The sequence below is a fragment of the Macaca mulatta genome, chromosome 1 (genome assembly GCF_049350105.2).
Source record: "Macaca mulatta isolate MMU2019108-1 chromosome 1, T2T-MMU8v2.0, whole genome shotgun sequence".
NCBI lineage: Eukaryota > Metazoa > Chordata > Mammalia > Primates > Cercopithecidae > Macaca > Macaca mulatta.
In genome coordinates this window covers 187887190-187914925 of record NC_133406.1, presented here as the reverse complement: position 1 = coordinate 187914925, position 27736 = coordinate 187887190, and the positions used below count along the sequence as shown (strand labels likewise).

General features: G+C 43.9%; 1 protein-coding gene, 4 long non-coding RNA genes and 1 pseudogene across 12 annotated transcripts in view; 4 read left to right on the top strand and 2 right to left on the bottom strand.

Annotated features, from left to right (window-relative positions):
* The first annotated feature begins 299 nt into the window (after positions 1–299).
* Positions 300–27736, top strand: part of ZYG11B (zyg-11 family member B, cell cycle regulator) — a 98683-nt gene continuing 71246 nt past the window's right edge. For 6 of the 7 annotated variants that reach the window (XR_013401869.1, XR_013401870.1, XR_013401871.1 and 3 more), the window contains exon 1: positions 300–530. Coding sequence is in view for 3 of the 7 variants with exons in the window: in XM_077956561.1 (XP_077812687.1) it covers positions 501–530 (30 nt within the window). In the remaining 4 variants the exon portion in view is untranslated. Of the gene's footprint in view, positions 531–10744; positions 10825–27736 lie in introns of all 7 variants that reach the window. The other variant, XM_077956553.1, reaches the window with a different exon arrangement.
* Positions 319–5894, bottom strand: LOC144333356 (uncharacterized). The gene is made up of 2 exons (XR_013401941.1): positions 5856–5894; positions 319–977 (listed from the first exon to the last, which is right to left on the bottom strand). It is a non-coding gene; the product is annotated as an uncharacterized LOC144333356 (long non-coding RNA).
* Positions 3038–5488, top strand: LOC144333350 (uncharacterized). The gene is made up of 2 exons (XR_013401935.1): positions 3038–3614; positions 4355–5488. It is a non-coding gene; the product is annotated as an uncharacterized LOC144333350 (long non-coding RNA).
* On the top strand, positions 13222–14935 carry LOC144333353 (uncharacterized). The gene is made up of 2 exons (XR_013401938.1): positions 13222–14434; positions 14668–14935. It is a non-coding gene; the product is annotated as an uncharacterized LOC144333353 (long non-coding RNA).
* On the bottom strand, positions 13253–27716 carry LOC144333357 (uncharacterized). Of its 2 annotated transcripts, none has more exons than XR_013401944.1 (2): positions 27096–27716; positions 13253–13301 (listed from the first exon to the last, which is right to left on the bottom strand). It is a non-coding gene; the product is annotated as an uncharacterized LOC144333357 (long non-coding RNA). The 2 variants fall into 2 exon arrangements; XR_013401947.1 differs by lacking the exon at positions 27096–27716 and adding an exon at positions 16950–18386.
* Positions 26952–27105, top strand: LOC114674712 (U2 spliceosomal RNA; annotated as a pseudogene).

Here is a 27736-nt window from a genome sequence, read left to right as displayed (position 1 = left end):
GAATGACAGTGAACCAGAAGCCCAAATCTTAAAGAATGATGATGAGTGACAGAGGGGTCTATAGGCGACCTAAGCGAGCGGTGCTCTAATCTCTTGTCATAATGTAATATTTAAAGCTCTTCATATTTTGAAGGGAGGCTAGGATTTAGGGGTGTGTTGCTCCTTTAAGGGTCTGGGAGGGGGAGAAACTACAGGTCGGGGTGGGGGGGGGGGCGGGAGCCCTCGGCTGAGTCTGCGCATTGAGAGCGGAGGCGGGGCCAAGCGCGGGCTCGCGCGCCCGGGCGGGTCCTCGCGGGGGCGGAGTCTGCGCTCGGGTTCGGGCTGCGGCTGCGGCTGCGGCTGCGGCTGCTGCTGCTACACTTCTAGCTTAAGGGAAGGAGGCCGAGGCCTGGGCCAAGCCCGGAGCGGCCGCTCGCCGGAGCCTCCTGGAGCCTCCGCGCCGGCTCAGCCTGGGGGCGGGCTCCGGTCCGGCCCGCCGCCGCACCCAGGACGGAGGCTGCATGCCCGAGGACCAGGCCGGCGCAGCCATGGTGAGGGAGCAAGGCCTGCCCTAGCCGCAGCCGCCCGCCACCCTAGCCCCCGCCCGCCGCGCTAGCCCCTGCGGGCTTGCCCCTCCTTGTCTCTGGTGTCCCCTCGGGCTCCCTGCCTTTACCTCTTTCCCTCGTTACCGCCCCCTCGGTGTCCAGCTCCTCCTTGTCCGTGCTCCCCCATTCACCTGCTGGGGTGAACCCCTTTAGGTGACATCCACTGAATCTCCCTTCTCCCCGATGACATCCTTTTTATCACTCCCAGTGACAGCCTTTTTCGCATTCCTTTTGTCGCCCACTCCTTGTCCTGTAACCCTAACCCTTCCCTCCTTTCTCCTCTATCATTTTGCCTTTTTTTCCCTTATGTGAATTTTACTTCCCCCCCCTTTCCTCCCTATTTTTCGCTGCTCTTCCTTGCTCTTCTCACCCCTCTTCACCATTTTATCTCCACTGCCCCCTCCTCTCCGTGTTCCTTCTCCCCTTCGTCCTCTCCCATCCAGGTTTCCTCTTCCCTTATCGGATGTCCTCGCTCGGTTCGCTTTCGCAGCTGTCCCCATTTCCTTCTACGGGCTTCAGGGGTCTAAGCAGTAACAATTTGAGGACTGTTGCTTCCCGGGAGCTGTAGGTCGGGCAGATAGGGATTTGTAGGCTTGCTTCTTCCTTTTCGTTTTTGGAGGTATTGAAGAGATCCTGGAAGCCTATTAACTAGTGTCATTGCAAAACCGGAGTGGTGGTGTGTTACAGAGCAATGAAATGAGGGCCAGCATGCATACTGTGACCTCAGGAGAGATCTAGTCTTTTGACAGAAATAGCTAAAAAATGTTTTGAGTTTCTTTTTCTTTTTCTTTTTTTTTGAGCATCTTTTAATGTGGAGGTACAGCTGGAGAAATTTAAAAATACTTGTTTACAGACTTGACTATTATTACTTAAATGATTTGTTTTCATTTGGAGGCAGAGACCAAGGGCATTTGAAGACTGACAATCAGCTTGGCAGGTTGTGACTGTCTCTTTAAACCTTCTAAAGAGTTCATTTGTTTTGCTCTGTCTGCCTTTAGTTGGGAGAACCTTATATTTGCAAATTTTCTTTCTGTTTGAAAATAGGTTGAGGCTTCAGTTGGATTTTTTCGTTGAGTTGGGTTATAAGTGGTTTGCTGTACATTTATTGAAAACATTGCTCCAACATATGCAACAAGCTAAATTTTGGTCTCTGGGAGGAATAAGGCGCAACTAAGTCCTGATAATTATGTTCCCCTAGGAGGTTAGTCAGTTTCTTTTTTTCCCTCCATCTGTTTTTTAGAAAAGTGATGTACTATTAAATTATTTAATCTATGAATTTTCCCTAACTCGCTCCTGCATTTTTAGTCTGTCATTTCCCTGTGTCTGTCTCCTTCACTTTCACACACTGTTATTGTATGCTAACCTGTTTCTCCCTGTGGAATGTAAGTTCTAGGTAGCAACCGTGCCTTACTTATTATTCCAAGTGCCCAGGCCAGCTAGGTGCTTGAATGATTCACTTTATGGTCTCATTTGCCACCTGACTAGTATAAACTTAAATTGAAATTTGAGGTAGCTAGTGGATTACACAGAAAGAGTGAGTCTGAGAATCGTCGTTTGGAGATGATCTTGCTCTGTGGCCCAGGCTGGAGTGCAGTGGCACAATCATGACTCTTTGCAGCCTTGAACTCCTGGGCTCAAGCAATCTTCTCACCTTAGCCTCACAAGTAGCTGGTACCACAGGCACGGACTACCATGCCCCACTAATTTGTTTTTTTTTTTTTTTTTTTTGAGACGGAGTCTCGCTCTGTCGCCCAGGCTGGAGTACAGTGGCGAGATCTCAGCTCACTGCAAGCTCCGCCTCCTGGGTTCACGCCATTCTCCTGCCTCAGCCTCCGGAGTATCTGGGACTACAGGCGCCCGCCACCTCGCCCGGCTAGTTTTTTGTATTTTTTAGTAGAGACGGGGTTTCACCGTGTTAGCCAGGATGGTCTCGATCTCCTGACCTCGTGATCCACCCGTCTTGGCCTCCCAAAGTGCTGGGATTACAGGCTTGAGCCACCGCGCCCGGCCGCCCCACTAATTTGTAAAACTTTTTGTAGAAATGGAGTCTCGCTGTGTTGCCCAGTCTGGTCTTGACCTCCTGGATTTAAGCCATCCTCCCACCTTGGCCTCCCAAAGTGCTAGAATTACAGGCATGAGCCATCACGCCTGGGCAGAGAATCTTAATTTTGGTGCAAAAATGATATTGAGTGAGGTATGATGATATACTTTTCAGAATAAAGAGCCATCCTACCTAAGACATCACATTGCTAGATTTTTGAAAGTGTGGGCCCTTCCATTGAGAATGAATGTATGAGAGGGAGGAGTTATGAACTCCGCTTGAGGTATTTAGGATTCAAAAGTGTCCTTTGAGCTGGGCCTGAAAGTTGAATAGGGTTTTTATAGATCATTTTGGGAAGGGGAAGAATGCCTCATGAATATGAGTAGCAAGTAGAAAGGATGCCCTCACAGGGATTTTTTTTTGTTTTTAAAGAAAGAAAGTAGGAAGGAATTAGGATGCATTGTAGGAGGTAGTATTACCATTATATAGCATGGAAGGATGCAAGAATGAAGATGTGTAGTAGGAAATGAGGCAAGCAAGATATTGTCTTAGCCCATTCAATCTACTGTAACAAAATACCATAAACTAGGTAGCTTGTCAACAACAGAAATTTATTTCTCAGAGTTCGGAAAGCTGGGAAGTCCAAAATCAGTTCCCCAGCGGATTTGGTGTTTCATGAGGGCTGTTCCTGAGTCACCTTTTCACTGTTTTCACACATGGTGGCAGGGGCCAGGTGGCTCTCTGGGGCCTCTTTTATAAGGGCACTAATCCCATTCATGTGGGCACTACACTGGTGATGTAATCACCTCCCAAAGGCCCCACCTCCTCATACCATTACCTTGGGAATTAGGATTCCAACATATGAATTTAGGGAGACAGAAACATTCAGAACACAGCAGACATATTAGGCATGATTATGTTTTAAACTTTGCATCTAATTAACTTGATTTTTCCTTGATGGTTAAAACATGTACACACAGAGTAACAGTGTATGTATGGGAGACGTGAGGAGAAGGCAAAATATTAGCTTATTTTGAGCTAGGAATTATCAGTAGAGGCTACTTTTCCTAGTGCAGTATTTTTCGTAGATAATAAATACAGTTGAATGAATGGTTATTATAAAGCTTTGTATTTTATATTTGTTAATTTTTTTTTTTTTTTGAGGCGGAGTCTCGCTCTGTTGCCCAGGCTGGAGTGCAGTGGCGCGATCTCGGCTCACTGCAAGCTCCGCCTCCCGGGTTCCCGCCATTCTCCTGCCTCAGCCTCCCGAGTAGCTGGGACTACAGGCGCCGCCACCACGCCCGGCTAATTTTTTTGTATTTTTAGTGGAGACGGGGTTTCATTGTGTTAGCCAGGATGGTCTCGATCTCCTGACCTCGTGATCCGCCCGTCTCGGCCTCCCAAAGTGCTGGGATTACAGGCTTGAGCCACCGCGCCCGGCCAATTTTTTTTTTTTTTGAAACAGAGTCTCGCTCTGTCGCCGAGGCTGTCGCACCCGGCCATTTGTTAAATGTTAATTAGGTTGCATTTGAATAGTTGAGATGTTTAAGATGAATTCTTGATTGGGCGTGATGGCTCACACCTATAATTCCAGCACTTTGGGAGGCCAAGGCAGGCAGATCACCTGAGGTCAGGAGTTCGAGACCAGCCTGGCCAACATGGCAAAACCTCGTGTCTACTAAAAATACAAAAATTAGCTGAGTGTGGTGGCATATGCCTGTAATCCCAGCTACTCGGGAGGCTGAGGTAGGAGAATCACTTGAACCTGGGAGGCAGAGGTTGCAGTGAACTGAGGGCAGGGCCTGAGTGTTTGCAGTTCTTTTTTTTGAGGCAGGGTCTTGCTCTGTCCCTAAGGTGGAGTGCAGTGGCATGATCGCAGCTCACTGCAGCCTTGACTTCCCAGGCTCAAGCGATCCTTTCACCTCAGTCTCCCACGTAGCTGGGACCACAGGTGCCCACCATCACACCGAGCTAATTTTTATATTTTTTGTAGAGGTGGGGTTTCGCCATGTTGCCTAGGCTGGCCTCGAACTCCTGGGCTCCAGTGATCTTCCCGCCTCAGCCTCCAAGAGTGCTGGAATTATAGACATGAACCACTATGAAAGTTTGCATTTCTGTCGACACCCGTGTAGTGCTGATGCTGCTGGTCTGTGAACCGCAATTTGAGAACTACTGGTCTAAGACATAGTCCTTACTTTTAATTAATCTAACAATGTTTTTGGAGTGTTGATGACATTGGGGAAATCACAGATAGTAAAATAGATGTGACCTCTGGCATTTTTCGTCTTATGTATATAGAGCAGTTTTATTTATTTATTTATTTATTTATTTGCTTGCTTACTTACTTTGAGATAGGGTCTTGCTCTGCTGCCTACACTGGAGTGCAGTGGCATGATTATGGCTCACTGCAGCCTCAAAACCCTAGGCTCAAGCAGTCCTTCCAGCTCAGCCTCCCAAGTAAAGCTAGGATTTCAAGTGTGCTCTGTTATATGCAGCTGATTTTTTATTTTTGTGTAAAGAAGAGATCTCCTTGTGTTGGTCAGGCTAATCTCAAACTCCTGGCCTCCAGTGATCTTCCCACTTTGGCTTCCCAAAGTGCTAGGATTACAGGCACAAGCCATCGCATCAGCCTGTATAGAGTAATTTTAAATGTGAAGAGTTTTAATATATCTTGAGTTTGCTGAAAAAGGACAAGTTGATAGCTGGGCATGGTGGTGTATGCCTGTAGTACCATCTGCTCTAGAGCCTGAGGTGGGAGGCTCACTTGAGCCCAGCAGTTCGAGGCTGCATTGAGTTATGATCATGCCACTGCACGCCAGCCTGGGCAACAGAGTGAGACCTCATCAAAATTAAAAAAAAGAAAGAAAAGAAAAGAGAAGTTGTGGAATAATGGAATCGTTAGGAGTGACTTTGCAGAGGTCTTACTTTCAAGTAGAGAACTGAGGGATTAAATTATAGGAGTTATGTAAAGAATAGTTGAGATAGGCCGGGTGCAGTGGTTCACGCCTGTAATCCCAGCACTTTGGGAGGCCGAGGCGGGTGGATCACCTGAGGTCAGGAGTTCGAGACCAGCCTGACTAATATGGAGAAACCCCGTCTCCACTAAAAATGCAAAAATAAGCTGGGCATGGTGGCGGGCGCCTGTAATCCCAGCTACTCGGGAGGCTGAGGCAGGAGAATTGTTTGAACTCGAGAGGTGGAAGCTACAGTGTGAGCAGAGATTGTGCCACTGCGCTCCAGCTTGGGCAACAGAGTGAGACTCCGTCTCAAAAAAAAAAAAAAAAAAGTCCAGATAGAAGGAGCAGCATATGCAAATGACCTGTGGTGATAACTCTCTGTTGCCTGCCTAACTCTAACATATCCTGGAGTTCTCAATTCAGGGAACTCAGGGAAACCCTATCCAAAAAACCTAGGTCACTCCCTTCTTTATTATGTAGTACTTTTTCATAGGATATATAACAACTGTAATTTTATATTTCTTACTATAATTATTTAATTAGAGTCTCTTTCCATGTCCAGAATGTAAAAATCATTGATAAAGAGATGATTTTTGACCAGCTTCTAAGGGCTAGGTGATGTTCTAGGCACTGTGATTACAGAGGTTAAAAAAAGACTTGGGGTACAGGGAGGGGATATGCAATAAATAAATTATAAATGTATAATGACAATAGTTATATAATAAATACTAAGAAAAAATAAACCAGGGTAAGATATAAAGTGATAATGTGTATGTGTGAGGGGGCAACTATTTTAGATAGGATGGTTAAGCAGCAACACTAATAGCTTTTATTTATTTATTTATTTATTTATTTATTTTTGAGACAGGATCTCACCCTGTCACCCAGGCTGGAGTTCAGTGGTGTAACCACGGCTTGCTGTGGTTACAGCCTCCCAGGCCCAAGCCATCCTCCCACCTCATCCAACTTAAGCAGCTGGGACTATGGGCATGCAGTACCACGCCAGGCTAATTTTTGTATTTTTGTAGAGATGGGGTTTCACCATGTTGCCCAGGCTGCTCTCAAACTCCTGGGCTCATGTGATCTGCCCACTTTGGCCTCCCAAAGTCCTGGGATTACAGGCTGGAGCCACCATGCCTAGCCTATTTTTTTCTTATGACAGTGACATTTTGAACTAAAAAGATGGAAAGTTATTATTAATATCAGTAAATGTGTTCTTGAAACTTGAAAAAGGATGTGTGTGGGGGAATTAATAAATAGAAATCCCTTCCAACCTTATACTTTTGAACCATAAGTCTGAGCAGTCTCATGCCAGTTTGAATCAGAGTCATTCAGAAGCACAAGTGGAGAAATGTCCTACAATAGGAAGGAAATCTTACTAAATTTCCTTCTTGCTTAAAAAAAAATTATTGTATACAGAGATTAAACATCAACACTAGTGGCATTCTGTATCTCCCCCTACTATTAGACATATAATTTATTAGCTGACTAAAATTCTAAATAATTTGGCCGGATATGATGGCTCACGCCTGTAATCCTAGCACTTTGGGAGGCCGAGGCAGATGGATCACGAGGTCAAGAGATTGAGACCTTCCTGGCGAACATGATGAAACCCCGTCTCTACTCAAAATACAAAAACTAGCTGAGTGTGGTGGCGGGCGCCTGTAATCCCAGCTACTCCAGGGGCTGAGGCAGGAGAATCACTTGAACCCGGCAGGGCGGAGGTTGCGGTGAGCCGAGATCAAGCCATTGCACTCCAGCCTGGGCAAAAAGAGCGAAACTCTGTCTCAAAAAAAAAAAAAAAAGTAATAATTCAACATAAGAGATTATTTTCCTTAGATAAAGTTCATGCATGGATGCAATTGTATACAAAGACAGAATTATTTCCTATTTCAGTAAAATTTACAAACAAGACTCAGCTAGTTCTCTGTAGGATCATCATTCTAGTCATTTTCAGAGTATCTTGCATTGAATTTCTCTATGTAAAATTAAGTTACTGAGAAAGTTTTTATCAAATTTTACTCTGTGGTAAAATTTGTATATCAGACCTTTTATAGGTTCCCTTGATTTCAAAATAATAGTAATATCTCTTAAATAGAATGTTAGTTTTTATTCTTTTTTATTAGATGTGTTTGTTGTAGAGGTCATGCTTAATGATTTCCAAGAGTGTATTTTTTGTATAGTTTTTGTGAGGCTGGGCATGGTGGCTCATGCCTGTAATCCACATCTGTAATCCCAACACTGTGGGAGACAAAGGCAGGTGGATTGCTTGAGCCCAGGAGTTCGAGACCAGCCTGGACAATATAGTGAGACCCTGTCTCTACACAGAATAAAAATATGAGGGCACGTTTGGGGTCCCAGCTACGCGGAATGCTGAGGTGGGAGGATTGCTTGAGCCTAGGAGGTTGAAGCTGCAGTGAGCAGGATTCGCACCGCTGTACTCCAACCTGGGCAACAGAGCAAGACACTGTCAATCAGTCAGTCAGTCCATCAGAGATATCTTGATGTGTCATTTAAGAATCATGCTCAGATAAATGTAATAATTTACTCTTTTATCATCAATGTACTTATATTTCTTATCTTTAACTGTTTGTTATACGAAGAAAAGCTACTGTATTCAGTGTTCAGATTAAGTTATAACAATGGAATGACGTTATCATGACCCATTCCCCTAATTCCCACTAATTGACACATGTTGAGTAGATAAATTCTTGGATACTCTCAAACTATTCTATTTTTATAAAGGAGAAAATTTTAGATAATTATTAAATATTCAAAAATATACAAATTGAAATAGGCATCAATTTTTTTTTATTTTTTGTTTTTTCATAGTGACAGGGTCTTGCTCTGTGGCCCAGGCTGGAGTACGGTGGCATAATCATAGCTCACTATAATCATGAACTCCTGGGCTTAGATGATCTCTTGCCTCAGCCTCCTGAGTTGCTAGGACCACGGGCATACGCCAGCATGCCCAGCTAATTTTTTTTGTTTTTGTAGAGGTAGGGTCTAGTTTATGTTGCCCAGGCTGGTTTCAAACTCCTGGGCTCAAGTGATCCCCCTGCCTCAGCCCCTCAAAGTGCTGGGATGTCAAGCCATGAGCCCGGCAGATATCAATATTGAATGTAATGATGTGAGCCTATAGATGAATTGGGAAATGCCAGCTAAAACACTGCTCTTTTCATAGGTCCTAGAACTAGCTCTTAAAAGTATATTTAATAAGTGATAGAAATAGTCATTATTAACAATGGAATAAAAGGTTTTTTTTTTTTTTTTAAAGAGTCTCGGCCGGGCGCGGTGGCTCAAGCCTGTAATCCCAGCACTTTGGGAGGCCGAGACAGGCGGCTCACGAGGTCAGGAGATTGAGACCATCCTGGCTAACACGGTGAAACCCCGTCTCTACTAAAAAATACAAAAAACTAGCCGGGCGAGGTGGCGGGCGCCTGTAGTCCCAGCTACTCGGGAGGCTGAGGCAGGAGAATGGCGTGAAGCCGGGAGGTGGAGCTTGCAGTGAGCTGAGATCCGGCCACTGCACTCCAGCCTGGGCAACAGAGGGAGACTCCGTCTCAAAAAATAAATAAATAAATAAATAAAATAAAATAAAAAAAATAAAGAGTCTCAATCTGTCGCCATCTCAAAAAAAAAAAACCAAAAAAAATTAGCCGGGCGTGGTAGCGTATGCCTGTGATACCGGCTACTGAGAAGGCTGAGGCAGGAGAATCACTTGAACCTGGGAGGCGGAGGTTGCAGTGAGCCGACATCGCGCCATTGCACTCCAACCTGGGCAACAAGAGTGAAACTCTGGCTCAAAAAAAAAAAAAGAGTGATTTGGCAGTATGGGTTCAAGAACTACAAAATTGTACACACACTCTGACCAATTTTCTTGTTCTTTTTCTTTTATTTTGAGACGGAGTTTCGCTCTTGTTGCCCAGGCTGGAGTGCAGTGGTGCAATCTGGGCTCAGCGCAACCTTTGCCTCTCGGATTCAAGCGATTTTCCTGCCTCAGCCTCCCGAGTAGCTGGGATTACAGGCATGCACCACCATGCCCAGCTAATTTTTGTATTTTTGGTAGAGATGGGGTTTCTCCGTGTTGGTCAGGCTTGTCTTGAACTCGCGACCTCAGGTGATCCGCCCACCTTGGCCTCTCAAAATGTTGGGATTACAGGCGTGAGCCGCCGTGCCTGGTCCAGATCACTTTTATAAAGCACTTTGAAGAAGAATATGTCTTCAGCACTTAAGTATTTCTTTGACAAACTTAATGCTACAAGTACTATTCTCACGCGAAGTAATCGTGATTAAGATTTTCCAGGCTCATAAATGAAAGAAAAATAAATTCTGTAGTAACTAGGCAAGGGTGGAATGAGAAAAGAACACTGGGGGCGTGCCACTCTTCCTACTCAGAATTTTCTTTATTTTGAGACGGAATCTCTCTCTGTCACCCAGGCTGGATTGCAGTGGTGCAATCTCGGCTCACTGCAACCTCCGCCTCCTGGGTTCAAGTGATTCTCCTGCTTTAGCCTTCTGAATTGCCGAAACTACAGGCGCCCACCGCCACGCCTGGCTAATTTTTGTGTTTTTAGTAGAGATGGGGTTTCACCGTGTTGGTCAGGCTGGTCTCGAATTCCTGACCTCGAGTGATCTGCCTGCCTTGGTCTTCCTACTCAGAATTTTTAAATTTCTCCCTGTTGTCTGAGACAATAGACCTTGTGAAGATACCTTTTTAACACTGAAAACCTTGAGAGCCAGGACAGTAACATACTTTCAGAATACATTAATTGTGGGGGGAAAAAACCAAAAAGCAGGTCTGGTAGGAATTCAGTAATATTTTAAAATGATACTCTGTTAAACCTAACATCTATTATGCATTAAAAATATCAAGATATTATTGTGTACAGAGTGTACTTGATATGCATGTGAATTTGTGAACTCCTTAAGACCCTTGTGGAGCCTGCAGTTTCGGCCCTCTAGTTTACAGTGGTCATACAGGGCTGTTGTTCTATACAGATTGTACTGCACAACTCAGCTAACAGCCATTCTTATAGATAGCAGTGAATCTGCAGAGATACATATCCTGTGTACTTGGTGATGTCTAGCACTTAGTAGGGACTCAGCAAATAGTTGTTGAATGAAAGTGTTTTATTTATTTGTTTGTTCGTTTGTTTGAGATGGAGTTTCGCTCTGTCACCTAGACTGAAGTGCAGTGGCGTGATCTCAGCTCACTAGAACCTCTACCTCCCGGGATCAAGTGAGTCTCCCACCTCAGCCCCCTGAGTAACTGGTATGACAGACGTGTGCTACCACGCCCGGCTAATTTTTTTTTTTTTTTTTGAGGTGGATTCTCGCTCTGTCACCCAGGCTGGAGTGCGGTGGCACCATCTCGGCTCACTGCAACCTCCACCTCCTGGGTTCAAGCAATTCTCCTGCCTCAGCCTCCTGAGTAGCTGGGACTACAGGCACATGCCACCATGCCCAGCTAATTTTTGTATTTTTAGTAGAGACAAGGTTTCACCATGTTGGCCAGGCTGGTCTCGAACTGACCTCAGGTTATCCGCCACCTCAGCCTCCCAGAGTGCTGGGATTACAGGTGTGAGCCACCATGCCTGGCTAATTTTTGTATTTTTTAGTAGAGACGGGGTTTTGCCATGTTGGCCAGGCTGGTCTTGAACACCTGTCCTCAAGTGATCTGCCCCCTTTGGCCTCCCAGAGTGCTGGGATTATAGGTGTGAGCCACTGCGCCTGGCCTGAAAGTGTTTTATATAGTATACTAGGACCTTTATGATCTGATCTTTTTTACTATTTTAGCCTTATTTCTTTTTTTTTTTTTTTTTTGAGACGGAGTCTCGCTCAGTCACCCAGGCTGGAGTGCAGTGGCACGATCTGGGCTCACTGCAAGCTCTGCCTCCAGGGCACACACACTACATTGCCCAGGCTGGAGTACAGTGGTGGCATCTCGGCTCATTGCAGCCTCTGCCTCCCAGGTTCAAGCGATTCTCCTGTCTCAGTCTCCTAAGTGGCTAGGATTACAGGTGCATGACACCATGCCAGCTAATTTTTGTACTTTTTTAGTAGAGTCCGGGTTTCACCATGTTGGCCAGGCTAGTCTCCAACTCCTGACCTCAAGTGATCCACCCGCCTTGGCCAAAGTGCTGAGATTACAGGCATGAGCCACCACGCCCAGCCTTAATAGCTTTATATAAAGATCTTTTGTTTTTCTGTTTTGTTATCTTCAGTTCTCCTTTATATAAATGTTTTTCTTAGCTTTCCAGTGTCTGAATGCCTATTCAATGTCATATTTTTCTTTTCTAAGGACTTTTTTTTTTGAGATGGAGTTTCGCTCTTGTTGTCAAGGCTGGAGTGCAATGGTGTGATCTTGGCTCACCGCAACCACTGCCTCCCTGCAACCTCACCTCCCAAGTTTGAGTGATTCTCTTGCCTCAGCCTCCTGAGTAGCTGGGATTACAGGCATGCACCACCACACCCGGCTAATTTTGTATTTTTAGTAGAGACGGGGTTTCTCCATGTTGGTCTCAAACTCCCGACCTCAGGTGATCTGCCCACCTCGGCCTCCCAAAGTACTGGGATTACAGGTGTGAGCCACCGTGCCTGGCCAGGACTTTTTCTTTTTTTTAAAGCTGTAATATTCTTGGTGATATAACATTTGTAATTTTCATTTCATAGGCCCTGTAACCTTTTTTTTTTTTTTTTTTTTTTTTTTTTGAGACAGCGTCTCACTGTATCACCTAGGCTGGAGTGTAGTGACGCGATATTGGCTCACTGCCACCTCTGCCTCCCGGGGTCAAGAGATTCTCCTGCCTCAGCCCCCCGAGTAGCTGGAATTACAGTTATCCACCACCACACCTGGCTAATTTTTGTATTTTTAGTAGAGACAGGGTTTCACCGTTGGCCAAATGGGTCTTGAACTCTTGACCTCAGATGATCTGCCTGCCTCAGCCTCCCAAAGTGCTGGAATTACAGGCGTGAGCCCGAGCTACAGTGCTCAGCCGACCCTGTAAACTTTCTCAAGTCATTTTAACTTTCTGTGCCTCCATTTTTTAATTTGTAAAATGAAAAGGTTATATTAATCCTCTGTGTGATTCTTCCATCTCTTAAAGAAAAGGTAGTAAGATTCTAGCAAGTTAAAGGCGAGTACTATAGTAGAGTAGATACATTCTATTAGCTATAGTACTACAGGATCTGGGCAAACTGCTTTTATAGGCTTAAATTTTGTGTAAAGTTGAGCTCTAACCTCTCTGAATGTATTACCCACCTTTTCACACCAGAGACCTTTTATTTCAATTAAGTTAAATTTCCAAAGTGCTTTGTTTTATTTATTTATTTTTATTTTTATTTTTTTTTTTTTTTGAGACGGAGTCTTGCTCTGCCGCCCAGGCTGGAGTGCGATGGCCGGATCTCAGCTCACTGCAAGCTCCACCTCCCGGGTTCACGCCATTCTCCTGCCTCAGCCTCCCGAGTAGTTGGGACTACAGGCGCCCGCCACCGCACCCAGCTAGTTTTTTGTATTTTTTAGTAGAGACGGGGTTTCACCGTGTTAGCCAGGATGGTCTCGATCTCCTGACCTCGTGATCCGCCCGTCTCGGCCTCCCAAAGTGCTGGGATTACAGGCTTGAGCCACCGTGCCCGGCCTTTTTTTTTTTTTTTTTTTTTTTGAGAGAGTCTGGCTCTGAAGCTCTGGCTGGAGTGCAGTAGCACGATCTTGGTTCACTACCACCTCTGCCTCCCAGGTTCAAGTGATTCTCCTGCCTCAGCTTCCCAGGTGCCCACCACCATGCCTGGCTAATTTTTTTATTTTTAGTAGAGATGTGGTTTCACCATGTTGGCCGGGCTGGTCTTGAACTCCTGACGTCAAGTGATCTGCCTGCCTCGGCCTCCCAACGTGCTGGTGTTACAGGCATGAGCTGCTGCTCCTGGCCCTTGTTTTAAAGGTATTTTCATGGACATCCCATTTATTCCTCATTACCATTTTGTGGGATAGTCAGAGGTTTAGCTTCAATTTTTCAGATAAGGAAACTGAGAAGTTAATTGATTTTCCTAAGGTCACACAGCTAGTAAGTAGCAGAACCAGGACTGACTGTGTAAGCCCAGCGTTCTTTCCATTATTAACCCACTTCTCTGTTTACCATATTATGTTTCAAAACTCCAGGTTACTGTAACAGGAAAATAATGCTAAAGTATCCTTTGAATTGACAATTCCTGTGATCTGCTCAGTGGCCACTGACCTGAATTTTTGTTTTGTTTCCTAGAATAGCTTTATCACATGACCTTAGATGGAAGAGGAGGGCATTTATGTAGCTTTCCAGGTCTTGATCTTTTTTAGGTAGAACTCTACCCCCTTGCCCTTTAACACATATCCGCTTGCCATAGTGGCCAGGCCTTGAAGTGATATGTGCAAGAAGCTTGCTTTACTTGCTTTTCAATTTGGCATCTAGGAGTCTCCAAAGAGTAGTTGGTGTTCTTTTAAAAAGAAAAACAATTCTCCATAGTTTATAGCAAATAGTTCAATATATCTGTAACCCTTAAGAACAATATTATCTATTATCTGTGATCTATGCCCTTGGTACTACCCTCTTTTTGTTTTTTTTTCTCTTTTTTTTTTTTTTTTTTGAGACAAGGTCTCTGTCACCCAGGCTGGGGTGCAAGTGGCACGATCTCAGCTCACTGTAATCTCCGCCTCCTGGGTTCAAGCAATTCTCATGGTTCAGTCTCCTGAGTAGCTTGGATTACAGGTGTGCACCACCACCCCCAGCTAATTTTTTGTATTTTTAGTAGAGGCGGGGTTTCACCATGTTGGCCAGGCTGGGCTCCAACTCCTGGCCTCAAGTGATCCGCCCACCTTGGCCTTCCAAAGTGCTGGGATTACAGGTGTGAGCCACTGCGCGCTGCTGGTACTGTCTTCTTGACCTTCCTCCTCGTCTGTAAAATGATTACAATTGGGGTGGGGGAGGATAAAGGGATTAGATCATATCTAAGGTTATAATAGATGTTTATTTCTGGAAGCCTGACTTGGTTGAATTAGTAATAGAAAATAACAGTTTTGGCTGGGCGCGGTGGCTCACATGTGTAATCCCAGCACTTTGGGAGGCTGAGGTGGGCAGATCACCTGAGGTCAGGAGTTCAAGATCAGCGTGGCCAACATGGTGAAACCCCATCTGTACTAAAAATACAAAAATTTGCCAGGTGTGGTGGCATGCGCCTGTAATCCTAGCTACTTGGGAGGCTGAGACAGGAGAAATGCTTGAACGGAAGAGGTAGAGGTTGCAGTGAGCCGAGATCGTGCCATTGCACTCCAGCCTGGGGCACAAGAGTGAGACTTCGTCTCAAAAAAAAAGAAAAGAAAAGTTTTTTAAAAACCCAAACAGGAGATTTCCCATGAAATATTAGGATGAGGAGTCAGAAATGTCTAATAACTCAATTTCTCATAGGTACCTGTGAACTCAAATGATATTTGAGTGCCTTTCAGTTTCATTCTTTGGTTTGAAGTCTAGACTTGGGACTTAATATTTCTCTCTGGATATGTAGTCTTTTTCTCTAGAGGCAAATAGTATTTTAATTATACTTAACAATAAATTTGTACTTGACTGTTCATTTATTCATGCAATAAACATTTAGTGCCCACTATGTAATAGGCATTGTTTTAGGCTCTAAGAATACAGTAGTGAAGAAAACGCAGGGTTTTTTTCTATGCAGCTGATACTCTGCGGTAATACATTTATTGAGCAGATAGTATATGCCAGTTACTGTTCTCAGTGTGTTGCTTTTAGAATTTATTTAATCTGACAACAATCCTGTGACATAGGTACTGCTCTTGTGTGCATTTTACAATCATGAACTGAGGTTCAGGGAGATTAAGTACTCTGCCTAAGGTTATGTAGTTTTGTAAATGATAGAGGTAGCATTTTAATCCAGGCAATCTGACTCCCAAGCCCACACTCTTCATCATAGTATTACATGGTCTTTTAGAAGGATGTCCATAAAAATTCTGTTTCTATCATTAAATTGTCAAGTTTGTAATTTTTGTAGCCACCTGATTTCTGGCCCAATCTTTAGAAAAAAGTCACCCAAGGACACAGTAAAGGAGCACTGTGAAAGCCCTTGTGTTCTGTTACAGGAATTATCAGTCTTAGGAAGCTTTTGAGAAGGACATCTTAAGCCTGATTCTTACGAGTTGAGAGGCCAGGCATGGTGACTCACGCCTATAACCCCAGCACTTTGGAGGCTCAGGCAGGAGGATCACTTGAGCCCAGGAGTTAAAGCCTGAGCAGCATAGTAAGACCCCATCTCTACACAAAAATTAAAAATTAGCCAGACATGATGGCACGTGCCCGTAGTCCCAGCTACTCAGAAGGCTGAGGTGGGAGGATCTTTTCAGCCTGTGAAGTCAAGGCTGCAGTGAGTTGTGATTATGCTATTGTACTCCAGCCTGGATGACAGAGCAAGACCCTGTCTCTAAAAAAACAAAAAGAAAAAAGATATAAAAGAGATAATATTTTTTATAGCTGTACACTGTGTTTATATTTTGTTACTTCAAAAATCAAAAAGTTAAAGTTCACAAAATCGCTAAGAAAGTTACAGTAAGATGGCCGGGCGCGGTGGCTCAAGCCTGTAATCCCAGCACTTTGGGAGGCCAAGATGGGCGGATCACGAGGTCAGGAGATCGAGACCATCCTGGCTAACACGGTGAAACCCCGTCTCTACTAAGAAATACAAAAAATAGCCGGGCGAGGTGGCAGCGCCTGTAGTCCCAGCTACTCGGGAGGCTGAGGCCGGAGAATGGCGTGAACCTGGGAGGCGGAGCTTGCAGTGAGCTGAGATCCGGCCACTGCACTCCAGCCTGGGCGACAGCGTGAGACTCCGTCTCAAAAAAAAAAAAAAAAGAAAGTTACAGTAACATAATGTTAATTTATTATTGAAGAAAGAAAACGTTTGCTCAGGAGTTGGAGACCAGCCTGGGCAACAACATAGCAAGACCTTGTCTTTACTAAAAATAAAAAACATTAGCTGGGTGCTTTGGTGCACACCTGTAGTCCCACCTATTCCAGAGGCTAAGGTGAGAGGATCGCTTGATTCCAGGAAATTGAGACTGCAGTGAGCTATGATCACACCACTGTACTCCAGCCTGGATGATAGACTCTGCCCCCACCCCCAAAAAAGAAAAAAAATGTAAATAAATTTAGTGTAACCTAAGTATTTGTAGTCTACAATAGTGTGCAGTAATGTCCTGGGCCTTCACATTCACTATTACTAACTCAACTGATTTATTCCGAGTACCTTCCAGTCCTGCAAGCTCCATTTATGTTAAGTCCCGTCTATAGGTGGACCATTTTTTATCTTTTATACCTAGTTTTACTGTACCTTTTCTTTCTTTCTTTCTTTTTTTTTTTTGAGATGGAGTCTTTCTCTGTCACCCAGGATGGAGTGCAGTGGCACAATCTCAGCTCACTGCAGCCTCGGCCTTCCCAGTAGCTGGGACTACAGATGCAAGCCACCACACCTAGCTAATTTTTATATTTTTAGTAGAGATGGGGTTTTACCATGTTGGCCAGGCTGGTCTCAAACTCCTGACCTTAAGTGATCTGCCCACCTCAGCCTCTCAAAGTGCTGAGATTACAGGCTTGAGCCACTGCGCCCAGACTTTTTCTGTTTAGATTTTTCAGATAGACAAATACCATTTTGTTACAGTTGGCTGCAGTATTCAGTATAGTAACATGCTGTACAGGTTTTTGCATCCTATCTACTACCTAGGTTTGTGTAAGTATACTCTGTGATCACACAATGACGAAATTGCCTAATGACACATTTCTCAGAGTGTATTCCTATTGTTAAGCAACACATGACTGTACTAATATTATCCCCACTCTACATAGGACAGAACTGAGTGTCAGAAGAGCTAGATAATTTGCTCAGTGTGATACCACTAGAATTCACCTTCAGTTCTACTGTTGTTCTTAACTACAATATTTCTAGAGAAGTCAAGTCATTTTTGTGCCTCAGCTTTCTTAACTGTAAAATGAAATTTTTAATACTTTTTCTTCTACTTTGTAAGGTTATCGTGAGTATCAAGTGAAAATCAGGATGTGAATATGCTTTGTTTACTATAAGACATTGTTACCAGCATAATTCACAAAGAATATTTTTTCTTGTGATTAACCAAAACATAAACCTCATTACTCAGAGATTCTGAAGTCCGCAAGTGCTCAGAATGTTGAAATGCTTCTTTGCCATGGCTCTGGCAATTCCTTAACAGAATGAAACTTTTAATATACAAAACAAACTAACCAACAAAACAGATAACTGACTGAATCTTGGGGAAATTACTGAGAATACCTCTAATTGAGTGTTGTGTAAATGACTAAATACTTCAAGGCAGGAGCATTTAGGAAGACCAATACAAACTGGAGTGGGGGTTGCGGGAAGGAAGGGTAGAGATGAAAAGAAAGCCATGAGAAGGTTTAGGAAGAGCTAATGGTATGAGATTCCTTTTTTGCCTTGTCTTCATTGCTCCACGCTCCCTGGTGTGCCTTGCTTTTATAACAAGCTGTGGTTCAAGAGCAGAGGATCTGCTTATAGGTAGTTCATTTATTCATACTTACTTCTCACTCAGTAGACACTGAAACATTTACTCTGTAAGTGTAGGGGATACGGAAATGTGTAAGGCATGGTTCTAACCTGGTGGTTTTCTTTTTTTGTTTGTTACGGAGTCTCAATCCGTCACCCAGGCTGGAGTGCAGTAGTGTGATCTTGGCTCACTGCACGCTCCGTCTCCCGGTTCAAGCAATTCTCCTGCCTCAGCCACCCGAGCCGCTGGGATTACAGGCATCCGCCACCATGCCCAGCTAATTTTTGTATTTTTAGTAGAAATGGGATTTCACCATGTTGGCCAGGCTGGTCTTGAACTCCTGACCTCAAGCGATCCACCCGTCTCAGCCTCCCAAAGTGATGGGATTACAGGTACGAGCCACTGCATCTGGCTGTTTTTTTTTTTTTTTTTGGACAGAGTTTTACTCTTGTTGCCCAGGCTGGAGTGCAGTGGTGCAAACAAGGGGAGAATCACTTGAATATTTAACTCTTTTTTTTTTTTTTTTTTAAGATGGAGTCTCACTCTGTCGCCCAGACTGGAGTGCAGTGGCAGGCGATCTTGGTTCACTGCAACCTCCACCTCCCAGGTTCAAGCAATTCTCCTGCCTCAGCCTCCCAAGTAGCAACTACAGGCGCGTGCCACCACGCCCAGCTAATTTTTCGTATTTTTTTTGTAGAGACGGGGTTTCACTGTGTTAGCCAGGATGGTCTTGACCTTGTGATCCGCCCGCCTTGGCCTTTGAAAGTGTTGGAATTACAGGCGTGAGCCACTGTGCCTGGTGGATATTTATCTCTTTAAGTTATGACCTGTGTGGTCTAGTCTTAGTGCAGTGTCATAATCCATGGAACACAATCCTGCAACCAAAAAGTCATTTTGAAATAACTCAAAGTCTTTATTTGCATTTCTGGAAACATCATGAAGTAGAATAGAGTTCACAGATACACCAAGCAGAATTATTAACCCTTCCTATATCCCCCAAACCCAGCAGAGTCCCTGATATTTACCTATTAGAACAACAAAAAAGAGAATGAGTTCAAATTAGGACAGTGATAAAGGGACTTCCCCAGTTTCTGAAAAATTTGTGCCAATTTACACTCTGACCAGCAGTATTTGAGAGGACCAATCTGGGCAAACTTTACTTGAAAAATTCACTTTTATCAGGTTTATATCATGTTCCAAAAAAACACTATATTAACCAAAAAAAAAAAGATCGGCCACCTTTTTTTTTTTTGGGGGGGGGGTGTGTGGCTGGAATTGTTCTTCCTATTTGCTATAGAATATATTTTCAGCCATTGCTCAGGGACTGTGTCACTCTGCTGCTGCTTGCTGTACTTGAGGTAGTTAATTACAGGGCTTCATTATCTCTTCTGACCATAATTAACAGATCTGGGTTAAATCTTGGATTCATTTTTGGAGGTTTTTTTTTGGAGAGTAAGGTCTTAACTCCCCTCTCCATCCTTTCCCTCCATCTGAGAGGCCTTATGGGTAAGACAAAGGGCATGATATTTGGCATTGAAGATTGGTTCAAGGTTCAGTTCTGCCACATTCTAAATATATGAACTTGGGTACATTATTGTTTCTGAGTTCCAGTATCCTCATATACAAAATGGTGTCTGTTACAGCAGTTCTACAAGAAAGTTGTGAGGGGTAAATGATACAATGTGTGTAAGAAATGTGTTGTATGAATGTTGATCGGCCTTTCAAAGAAAACTTGCCTGTCTCCTAGGGTGCCAGACATTATGCTAGGTTCTGGGTATTAAGAAAAAGTCAGCACTGATTTCTTGTTTGACTGTTTACTACATTTTGTCAATTCTTTTCTGCAAAATATTTTTCACTTTTGATTTTTTTTCCATTGTCATTGCTACTCTAATCCATGGCATCATCACCTCCTGTCTGAGCCACTGTAACTAGTTAGTCCCAAGTTGTATTTTGGCATTTATTTCAAAGCTGGACTAATAATTGTTCTGTTTGAGAGACGATATGGTGTAGGAGAAAAAGTATGGACTTCATTGTTAAGAGACCTGGATTTGTATCTTGGCCCCACTTTCTATAGTATGTGACACTGGGGAAGTTTCTTTACCACTCTCTTAATTTGAACTCATTCTTTTTTTTTTTTTTTCTCTCTCATAACAGGTAAAAATCAGGGACTGCATGTGGTTCCAGGGGTAACGGAAGGGTTAATAAGTTCCTTCTACTTGAAGAGTTCATGGCTAAGTGGGGTAAACAGATACAGTCATAAATAACCATGGTGTAACATGGAATTGTAAAAGAAAACTTGGGAATCAGTTATAAAGGGCAGTGTATGTAGTGGTAAAAGCACAGATTTAACTCTAGAGTAGATTGCCTGGGATCTAATCCTGACTGTAATCCTTAGCTCTGTAATCTTGAGCAAATTGCTTAAACTCTCATAGCCTCAATGTCCTTATCTGTAGAATAGATTGGATACTGATGGAATTTAATTTATAGAATTCTTATGAGAAATACATGAAATTATATATGTAAAGCACTTAGCATAGTTAATAGCATATAGCACATAGCAATATAGTAGCATATAATTGCTGTATAATTATAATTATGATATTAGTATAGTAGTTAAGAACTTAAAATATAAGCTTTGGCTTCATTCTTGTATTGAAGTAGGGGTTTAGCAATATATTGGCCATGTGAATATGGGGAAGAGATTTAACCTAAGCCTTAATTTCCTTATCTTTAAAATGCAATAATGTAATTGTGCTTGGCTCAGGATGTAGAAATGGAAAGAGATCTGCACCAGGACCTGATACATACTAAATTCCTTGTAAAAGATAGCTGTTGTGGTTTTTATTCTTGCTCTGCCATCTACTGGCTGTTTTATCTCTGATATGTAAATTAATCTTTCTGAGCCTCAGTTTATTTTTGTTCAAAACAGTTGTTTTGAAGATTGAAAATATTTATGAAGTACATTGATTGGTGGCTGACACCATACAGTTGTCATTCAGTACACAGTAGCTGTTGTTAATGGTACAATTTAATTTTTCAGGTGCTCAGAATAAAATTAATTCTGCCTTAGAAATTAGGAAAGACATCACAGAAGTAGTGAGCTTCAAATTTTGAAAGACGAGGCTGGCTGGGCACGGTGGCGCATGCCTGTAATCCCAGCACTTTGGGAGGTGAGGCTGGCAGATCACCTGAGGTCGGGAATTCGAGAGCAGCTTGGCCAACATAGAGAAACGCTGTCTCTACTGAAAATCTAAAAATTAGCCGGGCGTGGTGCACGTGCCTGTAATCCCAGCTACTTGGGAGGCTGAGGCAGGAGAATCACTTGAACGGGGAGGTGGAGGTTGCAGTGAGCTGAGATCACACCACTGCACTCCACCCTGGGCAACAGAGTGAGCCTCCGTCTCAAAAAATAAAAATAGAAAAAAGGCCGGGCACGGTGACTCACGCCTGTAATCCCAGCACTTTGGGAGGCTAAGGCGGGCGGATTGCCTGAGGTCAATTCAAGACCAGCCTGGCTAACATGATGAAACACAGTTTCTACTAAAAATACAAAAAAATTAGTCGAGCGTGGTGCCACGCGCCCGTAATCCCAGGTACCTGGGAGGCTGAGGTGGAGAATTGCATGAACCCGGGAGGTGGAGGTTGCAGTGAGCCGAGATTTGCCATTGCACTCCAGCTTGGGCAACAAGTGCCAAACTGTCTCCAAAAAAAATAAATACATAAATAAATTTTTAAAAAATGAAAGATGAGTGAGATTTTTGCCATAAAAGGACTAACAAAGCCCGGAGGTGTGAAAATGTCTGTTACAGTACTTAAGGAACAGTAAGGGCTAGGTTGCTTAAACATGCAGTTTAGTGTATCTGGCAGGTAGCTTGTTTGGGGCAGGGAGAAGGGAACAGTGAGAAAGGCTAGAGAGGAAGATTGGAACTAGCTAGGAAAATGTTTCGAATACCTTGCTAAAGTGTTTATACTTTATTGGTCTCTCTTTTTCCAACTTTTACTTGTAACAGCTGAAGAAACTAAACTTGCTGGGGAGTAGAGGAGGGAATTACTTGAAACCAGTGTTCAAACAGGAATTTCTTGGTGATCTTGTGGTGTTATTTATTTATTTATTTTATTTTTGAGACGGAGTTTCGCTCTTGTTGCCCAGGCTGGAGTGCAATGGCGCGATCTTGGCTTACCGCAACCTCCGCCTCCCGGGTTGCCACCACACTTGGCTAATTTTTGTATTTTTATTAGAGACGGGGTTTCGCCATATTGGCCAGGCTGGTCTTGAACTCCCGACCTCAGGTGATCCGTCTGCCTCAGCCTCCCAAACTGCTGGGATTACAGGCATGAGCCACCACGCCCATCCTTCTCAATTTTCAAAATACAGAGTTAATATTTCCCTGGTGTCCTTCAAAGATAACTAGTTTTTATTTTGTGTCATTATGAACTCATGAATTGAAACATATTTGAGGTACAGTTCACTGTAGTTTTTAACCTTTTTCCTTATCTTTGAAATGAGGAGTTTGGATAAGATGACCTCTAACTATCATTAACATTTTGATGTATTTATTTCTAGTCTTGTGGTTTCACTTGTTTAAACTATTTATTTTAGTTTAGTTTAGTTTTGAGATGGAGTCTTGCTCTGTCACCCAGGCTGTAGAGCAGTAGCGCAATCTTGGCTCACTGCAACCTCCGCCTCCCAGGTTCAGGCGATTCTCCTGCCTCAGCCTCCCACAATGCTGGGATTTCAAGTGTGAGCCACTCTGCCTGGCCCCCAGCAACTTTTTTTTTTTCTTTTTGAGACGGAGTTTTGCTCTTGTTGCCCAGGCTGGAGTGCAGTGGCGCGATCTCAGCTCACTGCAACCTGCGCCTCCCAGGTTCAAGTGATTCTCCTGCCTCGGCCTGCCGAGTAGCTGGGATTACAGGCATGGGCCACCATGCCTGGCTAATTTTTGTATTTTTGGTAGAGGCAGAGTTTCACAGTGTTGGTCAGGTTGATCTTGAACCGCTGACCTCAGGTGATCTGCCTGCCTTGGCCTCTCAAAGTGCTGGGATTATAGGCGTGAGCCACCGTGCCAGACTCTGGCAAGTATTTTTAATAACAGCTTTATTGAGATATAATTCACGTACCATGCATTTCACCTATTAAAGTGTACCCAGTTCAGTGGTTTTTAATATATGCAGAGTGGTGTAACTATAGCCACAATCAATTTTAGAGCATTTTCATCTCTCCAAAAAGAAGCCCTGTGCCTACTAGCATTCACTTTCCATTTTCTTCTAACCCACCCTCCCCCTAACCCTAAGCAACCAATAATCTCCTTTCTGTCTCTGTAGATTTACCTCTTCTGAACAGTTCATACAAATGGGATCATACAGTATGTGGTCTTTTTGTGACTGGCTTCTTCCACTCAGCATGTTTTCAAGGCTCATTTATGTTGATCAGCATTCCTGTTTTGCTAAGTAGTATTCCGTTGTGGGGCTGTACTATATTTTGTTTATCCAGTCACCTGGTTTTTGTTGTTTTTGAAATAGAGTCTTGCTCTGTCACCCAGGCTGGAATGCAGTGACACCATCACGACTCACTGCAACCTCCCACTTCAGCCCCCGAGTAACTAAGACTACAGATACTGGCTACCACACCCAGCTAATTTTTGTGTTTTTTGTAGAGATGGGGTTTCATCATGTTGCCCAGGCTGGTCTTGAACTTCTGGGCCCAAGTGATCCTCCCAAAGTACTGGGATTATAGGTGTGAGCCACCATGCCCACCCCACCCCACCCTGCCCATTTATCAGTTTTGATGGATATATTTGGGTTTTTTCTACTATGATATAGTTTAAAAAAAAAAAAAAAAAAAAAAAAAAGCTGGTGTGGTGGCTCACACCTGTGATCCCAGCACTTTGGGAGGCTGAGGCGGGCAGATCACTTGTGGTCAGGAGTTTGAGACAAGCCTGGCCAACATGGTGAAACCCTGTCTCTACCAAAAATACAAAAATTAGCCGGGCGTGGTGGCATTCGCCTGTAGTCCCAGCTATTCTGGAGGCTGAGGCAGGAGAATCACTGGAACCTGCCGTGAGGTGGAGCTTGCAGTGAGCCAAGATTACCACTGCACTCCAGCCTGAGTGACAGAGCAAGACTCTGTCTCAAAAACACACACAAAAAAAACACCCCCCAAAAATTTGGTTTTCATACCCTGTTTCTTGCACGTTAGCTCCCAAACCCCTTGGAAGCTCTGGAGTGAAAAGAGTTTTTGTATGCTAATGAGTTGACTGGTGTCTGGGAGCCCCTAGATAGCTTCTTTCTGGGCTGGTTGCCAGAAGGACCAAGGCATATGACAGGAAAAAACATTTTTTCTTTCTTTATACTCCTTTATATTCACACCACTCTCAATACTTTTGATACCAAACCATATAGTAGGAGAAAAGAAACTGTTTTCTCCTACTGTACTCTCAATACAGACCACTTCTGTGATCAGATCTGTGGTTTTTTTTTTTTTTTCCAATACAGAGCAATTCTATTTTCAGCAGACATCAGTTGGGTGCCCTAAAATTTACCTCAGTTAAATTGACGGTAACAGCGTTAGCATAGACCTCACAAGTGAGTGGCTCACTTCCACAAGACGGCCACCCTCAGATGCCAATTCAGGTAGTAGGTCTCTGGATTAACCACAACACCTGTCAGTCTTGGCTACAAATTGGAGGTTCCTACACCTCGCTCCCTGGGTTTGATAATTTGCCAGAGTGCTCACAGAACCCATGAAAAGTTTACTTACTTTATTACAAAGGATATTTTGAAGGATACAGATGAACAGCCAGATGGAAGACATACATAGGGCAACCTAGGGGGAAGGAGCTTGAAGCTTCCATGCCTTCTCCAGCACACCCCCCTCCCAGCACTTCAGTGTGTGCAGCATCCTGGATACTTTCCAAACCCCATTTTTGGGGGGTTTTATGGAGGCCTACATATGCATGATTGATTAAATCACTGGCCATTGGTTATCAACAACTTTGAGCCCCTCTCCCCTCCCTGGAAGTTAATGGTAAGTGAAGTGCCTTCCTGAGTTCTGTGAGTCATATTAGCAGATAATCAAACGTGAGGCCCTCCTCAGGGGATCTTGGAATCCCACAGTTTATAGTCCATTGGTCAGAAGTACAGGTGGAAACCTGGGACTTGCGGCTGGCACCTGCAATGGGGCAGTGGCCTAAACTGTAGTGCTATGCTAATTCTGGGTAGTTAGTGTCAGAATCAAATTGAATTGTAGGATACCCAGTTGGTGTCAGAACTGGTTGTTGGCGTGGGAAGAGCCCAGAAATTTGGTGTCAGTAGTGTTGTGAGTAAAAACAATTCAGACCACTTTTTTTTTTTTGAGGGGAGACAGAGTCTCGCTATGTCGCCCAGGCTGGAGTGCAGCAGCGTGATCTCAGCTTACTGCAACCTCCACCTTCCATGTTCAAGCGATTCTCTTGCTTCAGTCTCCTGAGTAGCTGGGATTACAGAAGTGCATCACCACACCCAGCTAATTTTTGTATTTTTAGGAGAGACGGGGTTTCACCAAGTTGGTCAGGCTGGTCTCGAACACCTGATCTCATGATCTATCCACCTCGGCCTCCCAAACTTCTAGAATTACAGGTGTGAGCCACCGTGCCCAACCTCAGACCACTTTTTAACTGTTATGAACAATGCTTCTGTAAACATTCATATACAAGATTTTGTGTGGGCATGTTTTTATTTCTGGGTATATATTTAGGAGTAGAATTCCTGGGTCATATTGGTAACTCTGTTTAATTTTGTAATAAATTTCTAAGCTGTTTTCCAAGGCAGCTGCAACATTTTTCATTTCCACCAGCAATATATGAGGTTTCCAGTGTTTTCTCCCATCAACAATTGTTGTCCATGGTTCTTTTTTTTTTTTTTTTTAGAGTCTCACTCTGTCACCCAGGCTGGAGTGCAATGGTGCCATCTTGGCTTATTGCAACCTCCACCTCCCAGGGTCAAGCAATTCTCCTGCCTTAGCCTCCCTAGTGTCTGAAATTACAGGCATCTGCCAACATACCTGCCTAATTTTTTTGTTTTTTTTGTTTTTTTGAGACAGAGTTTTGCTCTTGTTGCCCAGGCCAGAGGCGCAATCTCGGCTCACCGCAGCCTCTGCCTCCTGGATTCAAGCAATTCTCCTGCCTCAGCCTCCCAAGTAGCGGGGATTACAGGCATGCACCACCATGCCCAGCTAATTTTGTATTTTTAGTAGAGACGGGGTTTCTGCATGTTGGTCAGGCTGGTCTCGAACTCCCGACCTCAGGTGATCCACCTGCCTCGGCCTCCCAAAGTGGTGGGATTACAGGCTTGAGCCACTGTGCCTGGCCATTTTTTGTATTTTTACTAGAGACGAAGTTTCACCATGTTGGCCAGGCTGGTCTCGAACTCCTAACCTTAGGTGATCTGCCTGCCTCGGCCTCCCAAGGATTACAGGTGTGAGCCACTGTGCCCAGCCCCTTTGCCTTTTATTTATTTATTTATTTGTGTTTTTGAGATGGGGTCTGGCTCTATTGCCCAGGCTGGAGTGCAGTGGCACCATCCTGGCTCACTGCAGCCCTCGCCTCCTGGATTCAAGCAATTCTCCTGCCTCAGCCTCCCAAGTAGCTGGGACTACAGACACCTGCAACCACGCCCAGCTAATTTTTGTATTTTTAGTAGAGACAGCATTCACCGTGTTGGCCAGGCTGGTCTCGAACTCCTGACCTCAGGTGATCCACCCTCCTTGGCCTCCCAAAGTGTTGGAATTACAGGCATGAGCCACCGCACCCGGCCTACCTTTGACTACTTCTCGGCCTTTTGGCTAAGATCAAGTGTAGTATCTGTTCTTATCAGTTTATTTTACATTTATTTATTTATTTATTTTTTGAGAGGGAGTTTCCCTCTTGTCACCCAGGCTGGAGTGCAATGGCGTGATCTCGGCTCACTGCAACCTCCGCCTCGTGGGTTCAAGCAATTCTCCTGCCTCAGCCTCCCAAGTAGCTGGGGTTACAGGCATGCACCACCACACCCGGGTAATTTTTGTATCTTTTGTGGAGACGGGGTTTCACCATGTTCCTCAGACTGATCTCAAACTGCTGGGCTCAAGCAATATTCCTGCCTCAGCCTCTCAAAGTTCTGGCATTACAGGTGTTAGCCACTGTGCCGTTTTCACTTCCTGTATGATGATCTTTGAAGCACAAAAGTTTTTAATTTTGATGAAGTTTAATAGATATACATTGGTGTCATATCTAAGAAACTTTACTAATCTAAAGCCTAAACTTTTTACACCTATGTTTTCTTCTAAGAGAAACAATCTTAGCTCTTATATTTATGACCTTGATCTATTTTGAGGTAATTTTTCTACATGGTGTGAAGGACTCTGTCTTTATTCTTTTGTATGTTGATGTCCAGTGGTCCCAGCATCCTTTGTTGAAAAGCCTATTCTTTTTTTTTCTTTTTTCTTTTTTTTTTTTTTTGAGATGGAGTCTCACTCTGTCGCACGATCTCGGCTCACTGCAAGCTCCGCCTCCCATATTCATGCCATTATCTGGCCTCAGCCTCCTGAGTAGCTGGGACCACAGGCATC